Source organism: Rhinolophus sinicus, linkage group LG04, assembly GCF_036562045.2.
Source record: "Rhinolophus sinicus isolate RSC01 linkage group LG04, ASM3656204v1, whole genome shotgun sequence".
In the NCBI taxonomy this organism is placed as follows: domain Eukaryota; kingdom Metazoa; phylum Chordata; class Mammalia; order Chiroptera; family Rhinolophidae; genus Rhinolophus; species Rhinolophus sinicus.
In genome coordinates, this window is record NC_133754.1 from 142,187,105 (window position 1) to 142,206,074 (window position 18,970).

General features: G+C 34.8%; 1 protein-coding gene across 3 annotated transcripts in view; it reads right to left on the reverse strand.

The window, feature by feature from the left end:
* Nucleotides 1-9,004: 9,004 nt before the first annotated feature.
* PTAR1 (protein prenyltransferase alpha subunit repeat containing 1) overlaps nt 9,005-18,970 on the reverse strand; it is a 47,816-nt gene continuing 37,850 nt past the window's right edge. For all 3 annotated transcript variants that reach the window (XM_074330537.1, XM_019730560.2, XM_074330536.1), the window contains one exon: nt 9,005-18,162. In XM_074330537.1, coding sequence (XP_074186638.1) covers nt 17,820-18,162 — 343 coding nt within the window. In that variant the 3' untranslated portion in view covers nt 9,005-17,819. The remainder of the gene's footprint in view (nt 18,163-18,970) is intronic.

The following is an 18,970-nucleotide window of genomic DNA, read 5'->3' on the forward strand; positions in this document are numbered from 1 at the left end:
TACATGTTATGGTAACTGAAGAAACAAAAGGAGAGTCTTAGACACACACACACACACACACACACACACACACACACACACACACTCACTATGGCATGAAAGCAGACTGGCAAATCTCCATGTCACTGATTCTATGTGAACTCTATCCATTCAGAAATTTCCCTTAAACTAAAATACTATGTCTATTTTTATGTGTTCAATGTAAATCTACACAGGGTTAGATATACTAGCTGGAAAAAAAGAGTCGTAGTTAACCACTCACTTCTACATATGAATCTAAATACCCACTCATACTCAGGGCATCTTTGAGAGGAAAAGTTCCATAGCTAAGCTTGATGTCACCAACCTTTATTATATACAAAACTTTCGATTTGTGGTTCTATTATTTTGTCCCAGTGAACTCATTGGGCAGAGGTAATGAGAGATGACCAGTATTAATCCTTCCTTGACAAGTAAAGTAGGGGTACAGAACTGTGGGGATGGCTCACCGTGATCTGGGCATGAGACCAAATTTGATCTTGTTAGGCACGTTAACTGTATCACCAAAGATTGATGAGTCACCTTGAAAGATAAATTAGTAAAAGGGGATTTTCCATATAGGCTAGGGATGTTCAACTGCACGAAAGTAGTGTTTTGTTTTTCTAAGAGTATCTTTTCTCAAAAACAAATTGCTACTTTCTGGCTCAGGAGAAAAGGTAAATGGACTCAAGACATGCACGAGGTATATATGAGGCTTTTATAGTACATCATAAATGTCGCACGTAAAATTAGTGCAGACAAGATAGATAATTTAACAAGTGACATCGGGCCAACTGACTTGCCGTTAGTGACAAAATAAACTGGATCTCCATGTCAATGTCACTGCTTACATCAAAATAAATTCCAGATGCTTCAAAAGTAAAATATAAAATAATTATATAATAAAAAATACTTGAAGGAAACACAAGTGGATATTATGTATAATCTTGGGTATGGAGAATACTTTTCTAAGCATGACACAAACCCCAACTTAGGAAATACTGATGAATATAACTACATTCAATTTAAAGAATTCTATATCAAATAATTGAAAACGAAGTCAAAAGAAACCTTTAGAAAATCATGCATATGTCATAATAAAGGGCTACATTCCCTGATATAAAAGAGCTTTGACAAATCAATAAAAAAACAGAAACAAATAAAAATATGAACAAAGGACAAGAATGGCCAATTCTTAGAAGAAAAACGATGACCAACAGATCTATGAAAAGGTGATCAACTTCTCTAATAATTAAAGACATACAAAAGATGATAATAACAATATTTTGTACCTGTTAGATTGGCCAAAACAAAATAAAACAAGATAATATACAATATTGTTGACAATGTAAGAAAATAGGTATTTTCATTACATAGTAGTTGTGAGTACAAACAACATTTGTAAAGGCCTGCTTAACAATAAGCTTTGGCTTAGAAATCCCATTTTTTCTAGAAATTTATCACATAGAAATACTCAAGAGGAATAGATATTTATTCTCAAATAATCAAACATGTATATATTTAGTGTAGCATTACTGTTAATAATGAGTTAACCAAAATGACTACCAATAGGGAATTGGTTAAATAAATTACAGTGTACCAAACAAGGAATATTATAAATCATTAAAACAAATGGGGTTGGGGGGCATGTGTTCTTACAAGGGAAATTGTCTGCAATATACTGTTAACTGAGCATTCAAGTTCCCAAACTATGTCTGTAGTGATCCTATTATTATTATTATTATTATTATTATTATTATTATTGGGGAACAGCGTGTTCCCCATCAGTTCCAAGTTGTTGTCCTTCAATCTAGTTGTGGAGGGCGCAGCTCACTGGCCCATGTGGGAATCGAACTGGCAACCCTATTGTTTAGAGCTTGTGCTCTGTAACCAACAGCCATCTGCCCACCCCGATCCCATTATTCTCTAAATGTTAGATATTCAAACAAAAAATTTGGAGTAATATATACCAAACTGTAATAGTTAGTCACTCTCTCCATCATAAATACCTGTAACACTTGAACCTTTTATAATAAGGTTTATTATTCTTGTACTCAGAAAAAGTTTTTAAAAGAGCAAACAAAAATTACTATTAAGAAATTTTAGTAGAATTGTTTTTCTTCTAAAAGTTTCTTTTTCCTCCTCAGGCTCAACTAATTGTTTGATATCTTATAGCATTGAAGTGCCTCGTAAGAGAATTCATGGTCGGTAAACCTTTTTCCCATATACCTGACCTCTTTGTGTGGCTGCTAGGGCCAGATGAAATTGGAAAAACTGTCACCATTGGCTTACCAGTTCATACAGATTTTCTTTATTCAAGTCAGAAACGTGGAATCTATGATGAGCACATACCATGAGATTTCCCTGCTGCTCTAGGCACAGCAGTGATTGTTTACTAGTCATATCATATACTATTAAAATATAAAGTAATATATTCTCCTTATAGAAATTTGGTAAATATAAAGAGTTGAAAGAACAAAACTACTCATAGCTCCTCCACTCAAAGCAACTGTTAGCATGTGCTTTTAAAAATTCTTCTTTCCCGACTTCATTTTTACAAATATGTGATCATATTGTATAAACAATTTTGCATCTAGCTTTCCTCATTTAGCACATTTTATCACATTGTTTAAAAAGTCCTTTTGAAACACTATTTTTAATGGCTACATTACATTTTATAATTTATCTAATAATCCCCTATATAGCTTGACATTTAAGTTGCTTCCAAATTTTCATTATCACTAATGCTCAGTGAACATCTTTTACATGAAGCCTTTCTTCAGAATTGTCCATTTAGTGTGATTTCTAGATATGGGATTACTATATTCAAGGATGTCAAAACTCTATACAAACAACTAAATTGCTCATTTTTATTTACGTTCCCACCAGTACTAAAACAGGGTGTTTATTGCTCTTGCAAACATTTGACATTGTTATTAAAAACACACAAACCCAAAAATTTTTGCTAATTTGATAGGTATCAATTGAAGTCTTACTTTAATTTGCATTTCTTTGCTACTAAGACTGGGTATTTTTCTGCCATGTCTGTTAAGCACCTTTCTTCCTTTTGTGTGGTGTGTGTGTGTGTGTGTGTGTGTGTGTGTGTGTACTGTCTATGTCCTTTACCCAGTCATTGACTGGATCGTAGTCTTTTTCTTACCAAGCTGCAAGAATTCTTCATATATCAAAGGTATTCATAAATTCTAAAATAATCCTAAATTTACAGAAAATTTGCAAGTAAAATGTAAAGAACAACCTTCTTTTTTTTTTAAAATCTGTGGCATTCCTGCAAATGTTGCATTCAGTTCATAGTTTATCTTTTCATTGTTAGGATTTAGTTTTAATTTTAGACTTAAAATCTGAGTTTACTGGGCATTTTTATCTGGATTATTTAATCCTTTTTAAGTTTTCCCTGCTTGAGAAATTCAATATTTACTTCTATTTTTGTCAAGATCTTTTTAAATGGTTTGACTTATTTTACTTTTATCCTTTTAGTCCATTCAAAAGTATGAGATGAATATCTGAATTTTTCCCAAAATATTTAATGAGTGTTTCCCAAATAATTTATTGAATAATCTTTCCTTGTTATTGGTTTACAATGCCCCATTGATCACATATTAAATTCTTAAATACAGTATAGTTTGTTTTGTACATGTGTCTGCCTACTGCTATGCCTGTACTATGTCTTAAATTATTATATTTAGATAAGTTTATTTCCCATTAATATAGTCACTTATTTTTCCAAACTTTGTAATTATTTTGTAGAGAAAATTGTGACTTTAATTGGCATTAAATTATTTGTATAAAATATGATAAACTAACAAATTTTCAAAATGTGTTCCCTTCATTGAAGAACATGTTTCTCCTTTTATATCTTTTAGCAGTTTTGTGGTTTTATTCATATAGTCCTTTACATTTCTTAGGATATTAGAAGAGATTGCAAATAGAATATTTTTCCATTGTATTACGTTTTGTAACTGATTATTACTGCCATATTAAGAACAAGCAAAAATGTCGTCTAATAACAAAGAACCAATTGCATATTTACTTTATGTCTAGCACCTTATTGAGCTTTAAATAATCCTGCAAATTTCATTTTATTATCATAGCTTTTCTAGTATATGATTCGCAAGTAATGATAATTATGCTTCCTCTTCCAATATTTAGATCTCATTTCTGTGCCATGTATTTTTTGCATTGGCTATAATTCTAACTCAATGTTAAATACTAATGGCGAAAGTTGTATACTGATTTTATTTCTATTTTTAATGAATATATTTCTGTGAATAATTATGTGGCTATTGGTACCAGAGAGATTTTTTTTAATATTAGGATAATAGCCTAGGTTATTAAGAGCTCTTAAAAAATCATGGACAGTCTTGACTTTATTTTATACCTTTACAGCATCAACTGAAATGATCTAGGGCTTTTTATTTTCTCTTAGTTAGGCTACTGGTGTGATACGTTAATATAATTATAAATATTAAACCATCTGTAAGTCCTTAGGATATGTTAAACTTCCCTTCTATATTATAATGTATTATCAATTAGATTATCTATTTGTTAACTGTAGAATATCCCCCATTATATCTCAGTGGATTGAAGATTGTTTATAAAATAAACATAAAATAGGAGGGCAAAAATTCAAAATAGTCCAGAAAAAGGTTAAGGGACTTCCCCAAGTTCTTGCAGCTAGTAAGTGGTAAAGCCAATTTCCAACTCGGAGCCTGTGCTTATATCATACTTGCTATAGAAGTACTTGGCTTTCTGATACTCTCATAGCCTGATCATCCTGGTCTGGCAGTTTTATTTGAAAGAATGCATGGGTCTTTATATACTTCTGAAATTCTCCATCAATACCGTGTTTCTCAACTGAGATTTGATTCAAGTTGGGCAACAATGAGCTTGCATTCTGTAATGAGTACCCAGACCCTGGTTATTTTATGTGGCCAGCTCACCAGAAACACATCTGCCTTAACACAGTTCAAATGGGGACAGACCTATAGTCTCTTATGGAAGGAGCTACAGAAGGTCTGGTGCCCTAAATGAGCAAAGGAGGGTTCCCGAAGGTAGGGTCACATTTTTCTTAGAAAGAGCTTTGGATCCTCTTTAACACAGAGATGAAAGGGTGGCCTTTGGTGCTGGATTTTGTTATTTATATCATGGCTACAGTATTTTTAGTCTGAATATTTTTAAGGCAGTAAAACCAGATGCCTGCTTTAGCCATGAAATAAACATACAAAAAATCATTTATCCTTTAAAAAATTCAGAGAGAACACTTAGCTTTAAGCTATTTCTGGGTGCACTATTCAAGGTAAAACGTGTATAATGTTCCTCTAGGTAACTGAATAAGTTAACGTGTATGTGATTATTATTTAAAAATTTTTAAGTATTGGGAAAGTACTTGGCTTTCTGATCCTCTGCTGATAACTCTCCACGATTATTAACTTTGTTCCAGAATAATTCATCTATAGTACTTCAGTTGTGGCAGTAAGTAGGGAATAGGGTCAGTTGTCTTTGAAGTCATTCTTGGTCTAAGATTATATCATGGTCATAGTGTTGGCACATCAAAGAATGCTTGTCTTTTATTTATCTATTACATTCAGCTCATCCCCAAATTAAAAAGAAAAAGCAATGTTTTTTTATCCTGTTGGAAAATCTAGCCATCTAGGGGCCTTTTCTTCTGAATGTGACTCTTGTAGTAACCGACATAGGGTAAATTCTTCAATGAGGTTAGGCTATGCGAATGAAGCTATCCTTGGATAACCTTGGTATATCAGTGTCTCACAGCTGTATTTGTGTTGATGTGTGGCAGTGTCTTGTTAAGGCATTCATTGTTGTTGTGTGTTTTTGTGTGCCGTCGCGAAAAATGTCTTAGCTTGAATTAGAGCAACGGACAAACATGAAATTTCTTGTTCAACTTGCAAGACTGGAAGTGAAATCAGGGACACGTTAGTCCAAGTTTATGAGGATAATGCCATGAAGAAAACAGCAGTGTAAACATTTTTTTGAGGGGAGAGAACGTGTCACTGATGAAGAGATCAGGGAGGCCAGCAACGAGCAGAACTGACAAAAACATTGCAAAAATTCATCGAACTGTGCGTCAAAATTGTCAGCTGACTGTGAAAAGCATGGCAGACCAAGTGAACATCAGTAGAAAATCAGTTAGGAGAATCTTTACTGAAAATCTTGGCATGAGAAAGGTATGTGCAAAAATGGTCCCGAAGGAGCTCATTGATGAACAAAAGCAAAGGAGAGTCAAAGTTTGCCAAGACCTTTTGGAGAGGCATGATGTTTTGGGTCATGTTATATCACTGGTGATGAAACATGGTTGAACCAATAGACCCTGAAGCAAAGCGTCAAAGTGTACAATGAAAGTCAGCCAATTCTCCACGGCCAAGAAAGTTCTCAGTCCAAATCAAAACAATGAGTCCAAGAGTCAAAACAATGTTGCTAACCTTTTTTGATATCAGAGGGATTATTCATTATGAATTTGTACCAACTGGACAGTTAACCAAGTTTACTATTTGGAAGGCTGTGTGAAAAAGTTAGACCTGAACTTTTCACCATTTCATGGCTCTTGCATGACAATGCACCAGCTCACAGGGCACTGTCTGTGAGGGAGTTTTTAGCCAGTAAACAAATAACTGTATTGGATCACCCTCCCTACTCACCTGATTTGGCCCCCAGTGACTTTTCTTTACCTGAAGATAAAGGAAATATGAAAAGGAGGACATTTTGATGACATTCAGGACATCAGGGGTAATACGACAGCTCTGATGGCCATTCAAGTTTCAAAATTGCTTTGAAGGGTGGACTAGGCGCTGGTGTCGGTACATAGCTTCCCAAGGGGAGTACTTCAAAGGTGATCGTAGTGATAATGAGGTATGTAGCACATTTTCTAGGATGAGTTCGCGAACTTAATTGTCAGACCTCATAATTCCAGCACATTGAATTTATCATTCCCACTGTCTTCTGACTTTAAATGTTGCCGAGCATAATTCAGCTATCAGTTTGATACGTATTTTATCTTCAGTTACTTTTAAGACTTTTTCTATTGGTGTTCTGCAATTTTGTTTTGGTATTTTTTAGTAATTTTTCCAACATCTTTAGTTCTGTGCAGTAGGATTGTTGGTCCTCCACATTGAAAATGGGAACTTTTTAAAAATTAGAATCTTACTTTACATATTTTTCTATAACTTACTTTTAAAAACTAATTTGAGACTTTTTTTCATGTAATTATGTATTTATGGCTGCATAGTATACTGTGGTAGGAAAATACCAACTTACTGAATCTCCTATTGTTATGCATTCAAGTTAATTTTTTTTAAACAATAAATGTTACACAAACCATTTTAATTTAAAATTTCTTCATATGGACTAACATTAATACTCGTGAGATCAATGCCACAAATTAGATATGTCCCCACTTAGTTACAGACAAGAGAGAACTGCTGATTAATTCTGCTCCAGGGACCACAGTAGATGGTTAGACGACAAAATTTCCTTGAAAATAAAACAAATGGGGTGACTGATGCTGCACCAATCCCATTATTCACCCACTTTCAAGTATTCTCTCAATAATGTGTCTAGGGGAATCACTGGCAATTTAAGCAAATGAGAATACAAAAATAAGTTTCTGTGATACCCTATACAGAAAGCATACTGAAATAACTGTGAGAGGTTTATGAGGAATCGAATACAAAAGATTTCTATATCATCAGAGGATTATGACACTAAAAATATAAATTCAAAAGTATTATCTGTCTGTTGTTCATATAATTAAGGAGTGGTAAGGGAATTCTTCCTGGCAGCTAGGATTACTAAGAATCAGTGAGAGAAATGCTTCTATTTTCAATTTCTGGTATATCACAGGACACATATAATGATATTGTACTTCTCATAAGTAAAGGACATACTCTTAACTTATTTTAAATAAAGTTGATGCCCAAAAGTAGACATTCTGGAATGAAGACAGGTGCCATACCATTTAAATATTTTACAAAGCACCACTTCACTTATAAAAGAGCATCAAAAGCAAAAATTTGAGTTCCCAACCTGAGGAAAGCAGTACTACTAAATGTAGAGAAATGATGAAAGATTTATATTTTAAAATTTAATTGGCTAGTGTATCATCCTACCTGTTATTATTGTTAATCTTTAATTTCAGGAAGCATCCTATTGAGCAGTTTGCCAGAAAAGCATTTTGCAAATATTAATTGTTGTCAAACTTATGTAATCTGCTTACTATCTGCCTTTAGTAAGCTAGTAGGTTCCCTTCTCTACTATATAAAAGAAAAAACAATACTGTGGTTTTAAAGATTGTCATACTTCGACATGATGCAAAATAAATTCTATTTCCTGTTTCTTACCAAAATAGACATAGATAATAGTACTGTATTATTTACAATATAATCTCAAATAGTCATGGGACAAAGCAATAATGGCCTTTCCCACAAAACATCCTTTTGAAATATTTAAAAACTGAGTAAACCAGTGTCCACTTCATCAAATACTTTTCAGATCTATTTACACGTATGTATAATACCACTTAAGTAACTCTGAATGCTGTATCTGTCTGGCTTATTAACATGTAGAAGTGAGATGCAAGATTAAGACTACATGGGATATAACACTGAAATAACTGAGTAATTCCCTGCTCAATAATTTCATTTGTAATATATGAGAAAAAGTGTATCTAGTCATAATGACATTCGTTAAGTCCGTTAGTCATTGTTAATGCACTCTAAAGACAACTGTGACAACTTCTGCAATTTGTTTGATCTTTCTTTCATGTCCTAGACACAAGTAACATTTTTCATTATTCCTACAAATGTAGGTAAGTAATCAAATCATTGGTTTTACTTGGACAACAGCGCAAACCTCCTCCCATCACCACCATCACAACAGTTAAACAGGACAGCTTGGCAGACTGGAGTTGAGTTTAAAACACCACAAGTACAAATAAAATCACACTTAACGCTCATTTTAGGAGATGAAAAGTTTTACTTAGAAATTGCAACATTTAGCAAAGATAAGACACAAACACTATTTTCCATATTCTACAGAAATACAATAATTTATAGCTGGCTTGGTACATGGTCACATGATAAAAACAAATCTAATGAAAAGAATGGTTCGTTTCTACTTTTCTGCCACTTATCACAACTTAGTAAGTGTACCAGTAAGTACTGGAAGACAGCTGCATAGGAAGATTAGAATCCTAGGGCTGTTTGTGAATACACATTATTGTATTATAAGAATATAAAAACAAAGTAGGTACAGATACATAATTAACATGCAATTTAAGCTATTTTGAAGGAATAGAACAGAATTTAGTGAACACATTGAAAAATGTGTTAATAATGTGTTGTTATAATTTGCCTATCATGGTATTTTACATGGCATGGAATTTCTTCCTCCTTAAATAATGTTTGGCAAATTGAAACAGGTTGAGCCTACTCTTGGAGCAAGTTTAAAATGAAGATGAAGGAAAATGAGTGGCTAACTCCATTAGGTACTTTTCTAAGTGTACTAAGTAATTTTTAAAGTACCAGAACTTCATGTCTACTTCATCATCTCCCAATTGAAAATAAAGTCACATTTTGTCCCCTATGAACCTGCACTGTCCAATATAGTAGCCCTTAGCCACATGCAGCTATTTGAGCACTTGACATGTAGCTAGTCAGAATTGAGATGTACTGTGAGTGCAAAATACACACTGAATTTTGCAGACTTACATGGGAAAAGAAGGAGGTAAAATCTCTCAATATTTTTTATATTGATTACATAAAGAAACAATCATATTTTTAATATATTAGGTTAGATAAAATATCAAAGTTAATTTCACCTTCTAAAAAAATGTGGCTACTAGAACATTAAAAATTACATATGTGGCTCACGTTTATTTCTATTGGACAGAGCTGATATAAGTAACCTCTAATCATTATATTAGCCTTAGAAATTAGCACTCTGGAGTACTAACTTCCAGAACATCACAAGCGCACACTGCACATACCTTACTGCATAATTTATTTTTTTATTCCTCCGCAAGTTACACATTTTTAAGTGTAAAACGAATTCACAAAATATTTAGTGCTTAAAAAAACTTCAGTTAGCATATGGTGAAAGCTAAAGGAACTTCAATGTAGACTGGTTTTTTCCTTGGGGGTGGGGAATAGTTTTAAAAAAACAGCAGTGCAATCAGAGTGAAGACAATTAGTATCCTCAATAAGTTAGCCAAACTGATCTTTAATGCCCAGGATCTGACCTTGCACCACAGATCCTATATGTAACGTGTCCATTTAAACCATAACCTGTAAGAGAATCTTAAAACAATATTGACTGCAACTTACATACTCCATTTTGGGGAACATCTTCAAGCAATGTAAAATTAACTTGCATGATGAATTCTAATAGCAGAATACAGTATCTGAGAACTATCCCTTAAGTAAGTCATTCAGCGTTAAAGTAAGCAACGGCCTAGTGTCCAAGAGACTTGTAATAAAAAATTTAGAAGCTACTAAAAAAGATTCATCGACCTTTTATAATTTTCTCTCCCCCCCTTTTTATTTTAGTTTTGACAGTGGAGTGTATAAATATTTGGCATACCTACAATACCTCATCTTTTATTTTGTCCAACTCAAACACAAGTAAATCTAGTTACCCATTCTGTTATTTTTCCGAGGAACAATAGACACCCAAATACAATACGGGCTGGTCACCTCAGTCAGAAACCAGCATCTAAGTCAGAGATCAGGAAATTCTCCAGGGGCCAATACCTGATTACACTTGTAACTACACTCTCTGCTCCTAACAGCTCAGGTTGGAATGCTTGTTTGTCTTTTAATTTTTAAATGTTTCCACTACGTAAACTGTCAAAAATGCTCTGAAAGCCACAAATTAATAGATTCTGAAAGTACTATATCATTCATAAAAATTTCTCCCTCATTTTAAAGATGTTCTGAGAAAAGCAGTAAGAAGTTATTTAATATAACTTCATATTTTACCATCACCACTTTTAAGACACTGGAAAGCAACCAAGATTTAGGGAAAAATAAACATAACTTAAACCAGGTAATACTGGATATACCAACATAGACATTGATTACAGAAGACTACAGTAGTTCTCTCTAGAGTTCAGCAACCTACTAAGATATTTAATCACGTTTATTAATGTGCCTTGCACAAAAAGATACTAAACTTTTCACATCTCCTATCTTCAGTCCATGTTCTACATAAACAATATTTTTATTAATTACTAACTCCAATCTAAGTAAGCCTGAAAATTCATGTCAAATGAAACAATTTTTCAATTTCAAACATATATTACTCTAAAAATATACTTCTCAGCGAAAGATAACAACAGTTCCCTTTCTGAAAGCTGTTATTTTGATATTAGGTCAATAATGGACTACATATTTATTGAGCACCTACTATGACTGCACTCAAATTTACTCTCATTCCCTAACCAATAAGAAAAAAATACCTGACTCAAATGCAAGATGACATTTGTGAGAGAGAATATATGAGCATTTTTAAGAGAATGCTGTGTGAATCAACATGTGGACATGTGAAATTGTTCATCTCTGACATTAAAAAAACCTCAAATTTATCACTGACCACTTTATAAATATAAACAAACATCTGAAGTATGCTGCATAGTACTTTGAGGGTAGTGACTGCCATACATAAAATTAAGGCTGATTCCCTAAAGGAAGAAAAGCAGAAATATCATGGTTTGTGAGCAACCCAAGACTTAATATAAACAGTTTACACAAATATCTGGTTAATTCAGACAACTGGGCACTTGTGTTAGGGTTCCAACTTTCTTTGAAGGGGCTGGTCTAATTAAAACTGCTTTGTAAGCAGATACGAAAATAAAAATCCTTTAGATAAAATTCTTCGTAAAAGCACTATAGAAATTCAAGTTGCAAATCTCATTTAAATGTATATACATACGGATATGTGTACACACACAAGTATCTAAATTTCACTTGCAATCTTTGCCTTGTATACCTGGAGCTGGGTATTCGTCTTATGCACGACACTACATTTCTCCTAAAGCTAAGGATGTGTACAATGGCGGTAAGACAGATAAATCTGTTTTAATTTTCTAGCCTTTAACAATTCTGACTTGTTGAAATCCTACAAAGAGCAAGGCATTACACAATGTACTGAACGTATACAGGGTCTGCAGAGAAAACACTCTTTTCGGGAAACTGAAGTTTTAAGAGGCAAAATAGTTGTTACTTGAAAAACCAACAATAATCCTTTTCCTCAACAGGATATTCAAAAATTGAGACTGTCGTCCACTGAAACACCCCTACCTACCACTGCCAAACATGAAAAATAAGACACTACAGAAAGCATGTCCATGGAAGACACGTGGAAGGGAACATTCCTAAGAGCCCTGGGGGTTAACGCAGCGAGATGGGCGACGAGGCAGTCACGAGCATCTGCGTGCTGTTGCACTGCTAGTGTTTTATAAAAAATACTACGTACACTACGATTTTAAGGACTAGTAATATATTTAGCATATGTTTGCCCTTTTTTTTTTGCCACTGAATATAAAATTTTGTCCTAAATTGACTAAATTTTCTACACCCTGAGGAATAAATTAGACTAATAAAACCAATGCCAGGGTGAGCTTTGTGGACCATAGGACTGTCCAGAAAGCACAAACTATGGATAGTTAATATTCATGGAAGCACAAGGTTTCATAGCTGACTAAGTCACTGCTCTCTTTCTCTGTCTCTCTCTCTCTCTTTTTCAGCAAGGAGTTTGGTTTTCTAGTGTTAACATGGCCTGGCAACAACAGAGGTCCAAACTGGGAGCCTAAGGTTTCCCCCACCACGGATCCACAACTGACACGATGGTTTTCTGTCTCAACTATGACCATGACGTATTGCTGCCATTTAGAATATAGTATTAGTTAACAGTCCTCTAAAAAGCACTTTGGAATCTATAGCTATATATTTTTAGGAAATTACAATTAAAAATTATTTGCTATCTTGAAATACGGAATTCCTATCCCTCCCCTTCCCATACCCAAATACATAAAATGCCACATTTTAAATTTCATCTCGGTGTTCACTTCTTTCCCTCCAATATTTGAAAGCATAAGGGCCCCATTTCCCCCCATTTTCAACTATCTTACATAGGTCTGGATTTGGGAGGGAATTCTTTAAGTCCTTAAAGTGAGGCAAGGTATTCATTTGGGAAAACTATATGGCTTTTCTTTTAGGGCAGAGAGCCACTGTTTCCCTTTGAACACAGGCTGCACAGGTTTCAGGTTGATGTTTATGCACGTGCCGTCCTCTAAATGTGATGCCCCATCCCCCAAAAAGAACCAGTTCTTCTTGGTAGGGTACTTAAACATAATAACTAAAGAAATGCAAACCAAAACATCCTTCCTGCCCATATCAGTATCTCAAGAGGATACAATACTCTATGGGAGCATGATTAGCAAATGGAATAGAGTGCGTCGCAATGAACTGATAAAACTTCTATCTTCTGCTTTCTACCTAAACATTAGACTGAAATATAATCTTGCTCCCCCCAAAAGTAAAAAAGGCACTCGAATTAACACAGTATGTATAGTTATTTTTAAAAGACACTGTGTGATGGTTAAGTAGAATTCTAAGGTTGAGTTTTCCTGCTCACTGAATTTGCCTAAGCTTTCCTGTGCCTCCATGCACTTCTCCATGAAACAGGCGCACGTTATAGAGTATATACCCAGGCAGGGGGAGGCAGCAGCACTGTCAAGTGCTAGGTGCTAGGTTTTGCAACAGTTACCTATTTGAGAAATGTATTCAGAAGACAAAAGGTTCAGTTATTACAATGCTGTTCAAATTTTCTAGCATACTTTAATATCTAAAAGTTTTAAAATATAATTTTCTAGTAACAAAATAACTGTAAGCTTACAAAAACTATGCAAAAAAAAGATTATATGTTACTTCCTTTGATAACTAAATCTGTAGCATCGTCTGTAATTCAGGGTAACTAAGGTAGAGATTCGATTACTGTACAAGTGGTAATTGTACTCCTAAATGGTATTTAGCCCGTGCCTTTTATACCATCTTGTGCTATATAAGAGAAAATTACTAGACTGACAGTTTGTTCTCAATAATATTAAAGTTCTCTTTAGACACACACACACACACACACACACACACACACACACACACACACACGAATGTGTTTCAACAAGCATGAGTTGATATGACTGGAATATAGCTCGATGGCACGAAGTCTACCACCATATATGCCTTCCTACAAAATGCTACATAAAAATTCAAGAACTTTTGTTTCCACATCTTGTGTCACATAAGCCCTTATCTGAAGATTTAAGTGGCTTTTATTGACCACCCATGTACATTTAGTCCTATTAATAATGAAGCCTTTAATTTGTATTAGAACCATACCATAGGAATAATAAAAATGATCGAAAATCTGGGCCCAGAGTTTCCAGAAAAGTAATAAAATGTTAAAACCTAGAAAAGAAAAAGGGGACATTAATAGGTATCAAATTCTTACGTAAAAAAACTGACACAGGTTTATGATAGATCTAAAAGGGCCACAGTTCAAGTTGAGGAGAAAAGGAAAAGCACAAAATGACTACCCACTCACAGGTATAGATCAACACGTCTCTGAAATCAAAGAATTTCTTCCGATGCCCCAAGTGGTTCTGGCTGTGTTGGCAAGATCTGTCCTCCAACATCATAAATGAGCAGAAAGTAGTGTTCTTAATGCAAATGGCATGGATCAGTTCTATGAATTTTTAATATATATTAAAGTACCGTTAATTGATAATTATAGAGCTGCACTGCTTGGATGGGATTTAACAAGCTTAAACAAGGCAATTAAATGAAAAAAACAACTACATTCTTCTATATGCAACAGCTTCACTGAAGTATGGTGAAGCTAGAATATATTCATTCACAAGCCATTGCTCTAATCCAATCAATTTCTCAATCATAGCTCGCTCTTATCCATCACTCATGATCAATCTTTCCCCTCTTCAAACAGTTAATCATTCATTCATTTAATAAATATTTAATGACTCTTCACAACATGCAGCAGAATCTGGGAACACCGTGTTACCAAAACAGGTATACTAAAAAAAAAGGTGGGGTGGAGGGGTGGCAGTGAAAACACTGACCAACTTGTTTTTTGCATGTCAGTAGTATTCTTGATCCACAGGACGGTACAATGGCCTACTATTCTTCCAGTGAAAGTCTGATGAAATGTATGTCAATAGAAACCATCTCTTCTTTTAACAACATATTTATACAAAAATAAGTAAAGACTAACAAATCCGTGAAAATACACACATCCTTTCCACCGAATGAGCTCATCAGTCAAAGAAATATTACCATGCTATAGCTAGTGAGTTTAGGTGTCAACCATTTAGGGAAAGAAAATATGATATAGGGCAATACTAGGTTTTTGTGAATGAACACTTGAAAAAATGAAAATTTTAGAAATAAAGTAGCACACACAAGTCACATATAAACAGTGTCCTTGGATATTTGTATTTTCACCCCCTACTTAAAACTTTATTAAAGGGACAGACCAAGATACAGTAAAGGACTGCAGGTCTTCAAAATGGGGTGGGTTAAGAGCCTTAAAACACACAAGGACAGTTAATAAGATACTCTGTGGAAGGCAGAAAAAGATGTGGAGCATTATAATATTTAGATGTTTCACAGGGTATTGTCTACACTCATGTTCTGACACTCTAACATCAAAGCATAAGAAGCCCTATTACTTGGGATACTTAAAATCATGCTTGGAAAAAAGGTTATACTGAGTGAGGCCAGAATTTGGCAACATGTGTTAGTGGAATGGGCTGCATCTCCCATGTCAGCTCTGTGTAGTTAATCCCCAAACCCTGCAGGTGCTGAAGATCATAAACTAATGATTTTATCCATAGAAGTCTGAGTAGACGTTGAGATATCTGATTCAAAATATGCCTTGAATATAAACAGCCATGGAGTTACGTTCGTAATGGAATTATTTTCTTACCAAACTACTATAAAAGCTACAAAAGGGTAATGTTTGCTCCAAGAGAGAAGAGCAGCTTCTGTCTACAAGAGCCAGGCCTGTTCTGCTGTTCCTAAGTCTCACTCAACAGTTTGCCACTCAACAAAACCATGACCTGCAAGGTAAGGCCTTCGTCTTTTCCCTTAAGGCAAAGTGCCTCCCTCCAGTCGAGGGTCTCCATAACAGTGAGAGAAGGGAGGTCTGCCTTCCCTGCCTGTCTCTTCACCATACAGGTGGCCTAGCACGTGAAAAGGAGCACAGGCAAGGCATGCTGATCACACCTGTTTCTGCCACTGTTACTCGCATTCTGCACACATGCAGGGCAAAAGACAGTGTCCATCATTAGGGGAACTTTCAAAGGAGCAGGTCATATTCCCATTTTGTGTATGTGTTGCGTGTGTGTATGTGTTTAATGGAGCATGGAATTCACTGGAAATAGGGAGAATATCTTCAGTCATATCTCTGAAATAAGGAAAAATACACAAAAGTGAAAGTAACAAAAAGGATGGAATGGACTGGGAAAAGAAAGGTATATGGAAATAAACAAGGCAGACCATTTATGAAGGAGTAAATATAATAAGAAAGTATAAAGTAGACATCAGACATTACCTGGCCTTTCCCCCACACCGCCTCACCAACCTGAAAAACCCAGCCCTTGTTATTGAAAAGATAAGATACAGCTATAAGGTGGATACTTTGGTACCTCATCCCTGATAAGTTTATATCAAAGTTTTTTAATTATTTTTATTTTCTAAAACAAAGATTGAAGAACTAACCTTCAAAATTATTTTTTCTCCCTGGCTTTTGCCAGTAAACTTCTAAAAATCACTTCATTAAAATTTTGTATTTTATCCAGTGTATCCTCAATAACTTAAATTTTTAAAAAGAAAGATTTTTATGGATACATTTCTATGCATATTTCTCCCATTTTTATGATGAATTTGGAAGGAAAGTAGTCATAACTCAAAATGGCATTCCAGCGTTTTTTTTTAAAAAGATTTTTATAAGGGCTGACTTGAGTGTTTTTGGCATATACCAAATTTGAGGTAAAAACAATCTACAAAACTAGTAATAAAAATAATTTTCTAGTACTACAATTACGTAAATTCTTAAAATTACTTCTTTTAAAATAACTATTTAAAAAATGGGTTACGTTGGAAGCATGTTTTTCATATAAATTTCAATACTGCTGACTTTGGTTATCTTGGTCTATAACTTGAGTAGAACATGCTACCTACCGGTAGAGAAAGAAATGGTTTATACTTTCACTTATCCACTCATCTGGCCATTTGATTCGCAAAACAACAATTATATTGAATAATTTTGCATTTGTCTTGTTTTTAAGCTGAACTACAACATACATTTTTAATTAAAAAATTAGTCTATGCATCAATTGCACTGAGGTGGGTAGAGGTATGTGTGAACCACCTAGAAGAACCAAATGAGAAGAAGCCTAGAAATACAGGCTTCTTCTAGAAATACAGAAATATAGAAATATAAAGAATGAGAAGTTACAAAGAAAAAATTAAGACTCACTGTTTAAGCAGGAAGGAACTACACAATTATTTTATCCCCAAAGGAATGCCAGTTCTTAACAAAAAAAATAAAGTAAAAGATTTACTATGGACCTTTAAGATAAAGATGAAGAACATATAGGTAGCTAATAACAGCAAATAGTTCATGCAACTATGTAAATAAGAAAGGAAAGCAATATTGCACTAAAAGGGGAACCTTGCAGGAATAGTCCATCTCTTTCATTGACTCAAAGTATCCAGCCATTTCCTATATGCATTGGCAAACCTGGCCTGCTCTACATTCCGGCAGGTGGACAATACTTGATCGATGAACCTGTGTTCCATTTCCAGGCCTAGGGAATCTGGAGCTGGGGTCCTCTTCAGGCGTTTCGTTTCCTGGGAATAGCCTTGCTTGCTACAGTCACTCAGTCCATCTACCTCCATTGCCTGAGATGTGCGGGGACCTGCTGGGATGTGGTGCAAGTCACTCAAAGTCCCCCCAGGGCTGTCTCCAGGTGACAACTGGGTCACGTTGTGAGGAAACCTACCATTTAAATAATGCTGAAGGTAGAAAACATGCCGTCTGTGAAATAGGAGGGGAATGAAGAGAACAGAGAAAAGAAACATCACATCACAAAGTCAAGCTTTTCAGGAAAAACAAAGTCAGTTGATAATTTCAAAATATACAATACTCAGTTCATTGCTGCATTTGTAACCCAGAGTTATCTGAGGGAAGGAGGAAGAGAAGTTACGATGAAGTCTCTGGGTATTTGGACAAATGTTACAAACTCAGATTACTGGATTGTTCGTGAGAAAGACTATTATCCCAAAGGTTTTTAAAGAGCATTGACTGAGATAATGACAGTCACTTGGAGTCATTATGACTCCTTGTAGACTATAATTATTAAACTAGGAATAGGTCTTAGCCCAATCTTTGTTATAAACTAAAATACAACACAAAAGCAAAACTAAACCTCATTGATATCCCCAGACAAGTGATTCAGAAACAAGGGGCTTAAACTGTACCTCTAGAGGCTTAGCCCATGTCCTCTATCCAATGCTTGAATAAGAACAACCGGTAGCAGCTGGTCTTTTATCTAGAAACCATCTGAACTTCCCCTAAATCCATCACTACAGTTTCATTAAACATCCATGTGCAGTAGGAATGTGCTGGGCTCTGAACAAAGTATTTTACAAGACACAGTTCCTGTTCTTTCCCTAAGAGCAGTTCTCCTGCCCTTAGAATCACGTGGAATTATCTGTTAAAAATGAAGATCTGTGTGCCTAATCTCCAAAAATGTGACAGTGGGGTGCACATCTACTGTACATAATAAGGTAAACTACATAGGTTCTAGGTGGTTATGTCTCACCATTCATATTAGCAACTCTAA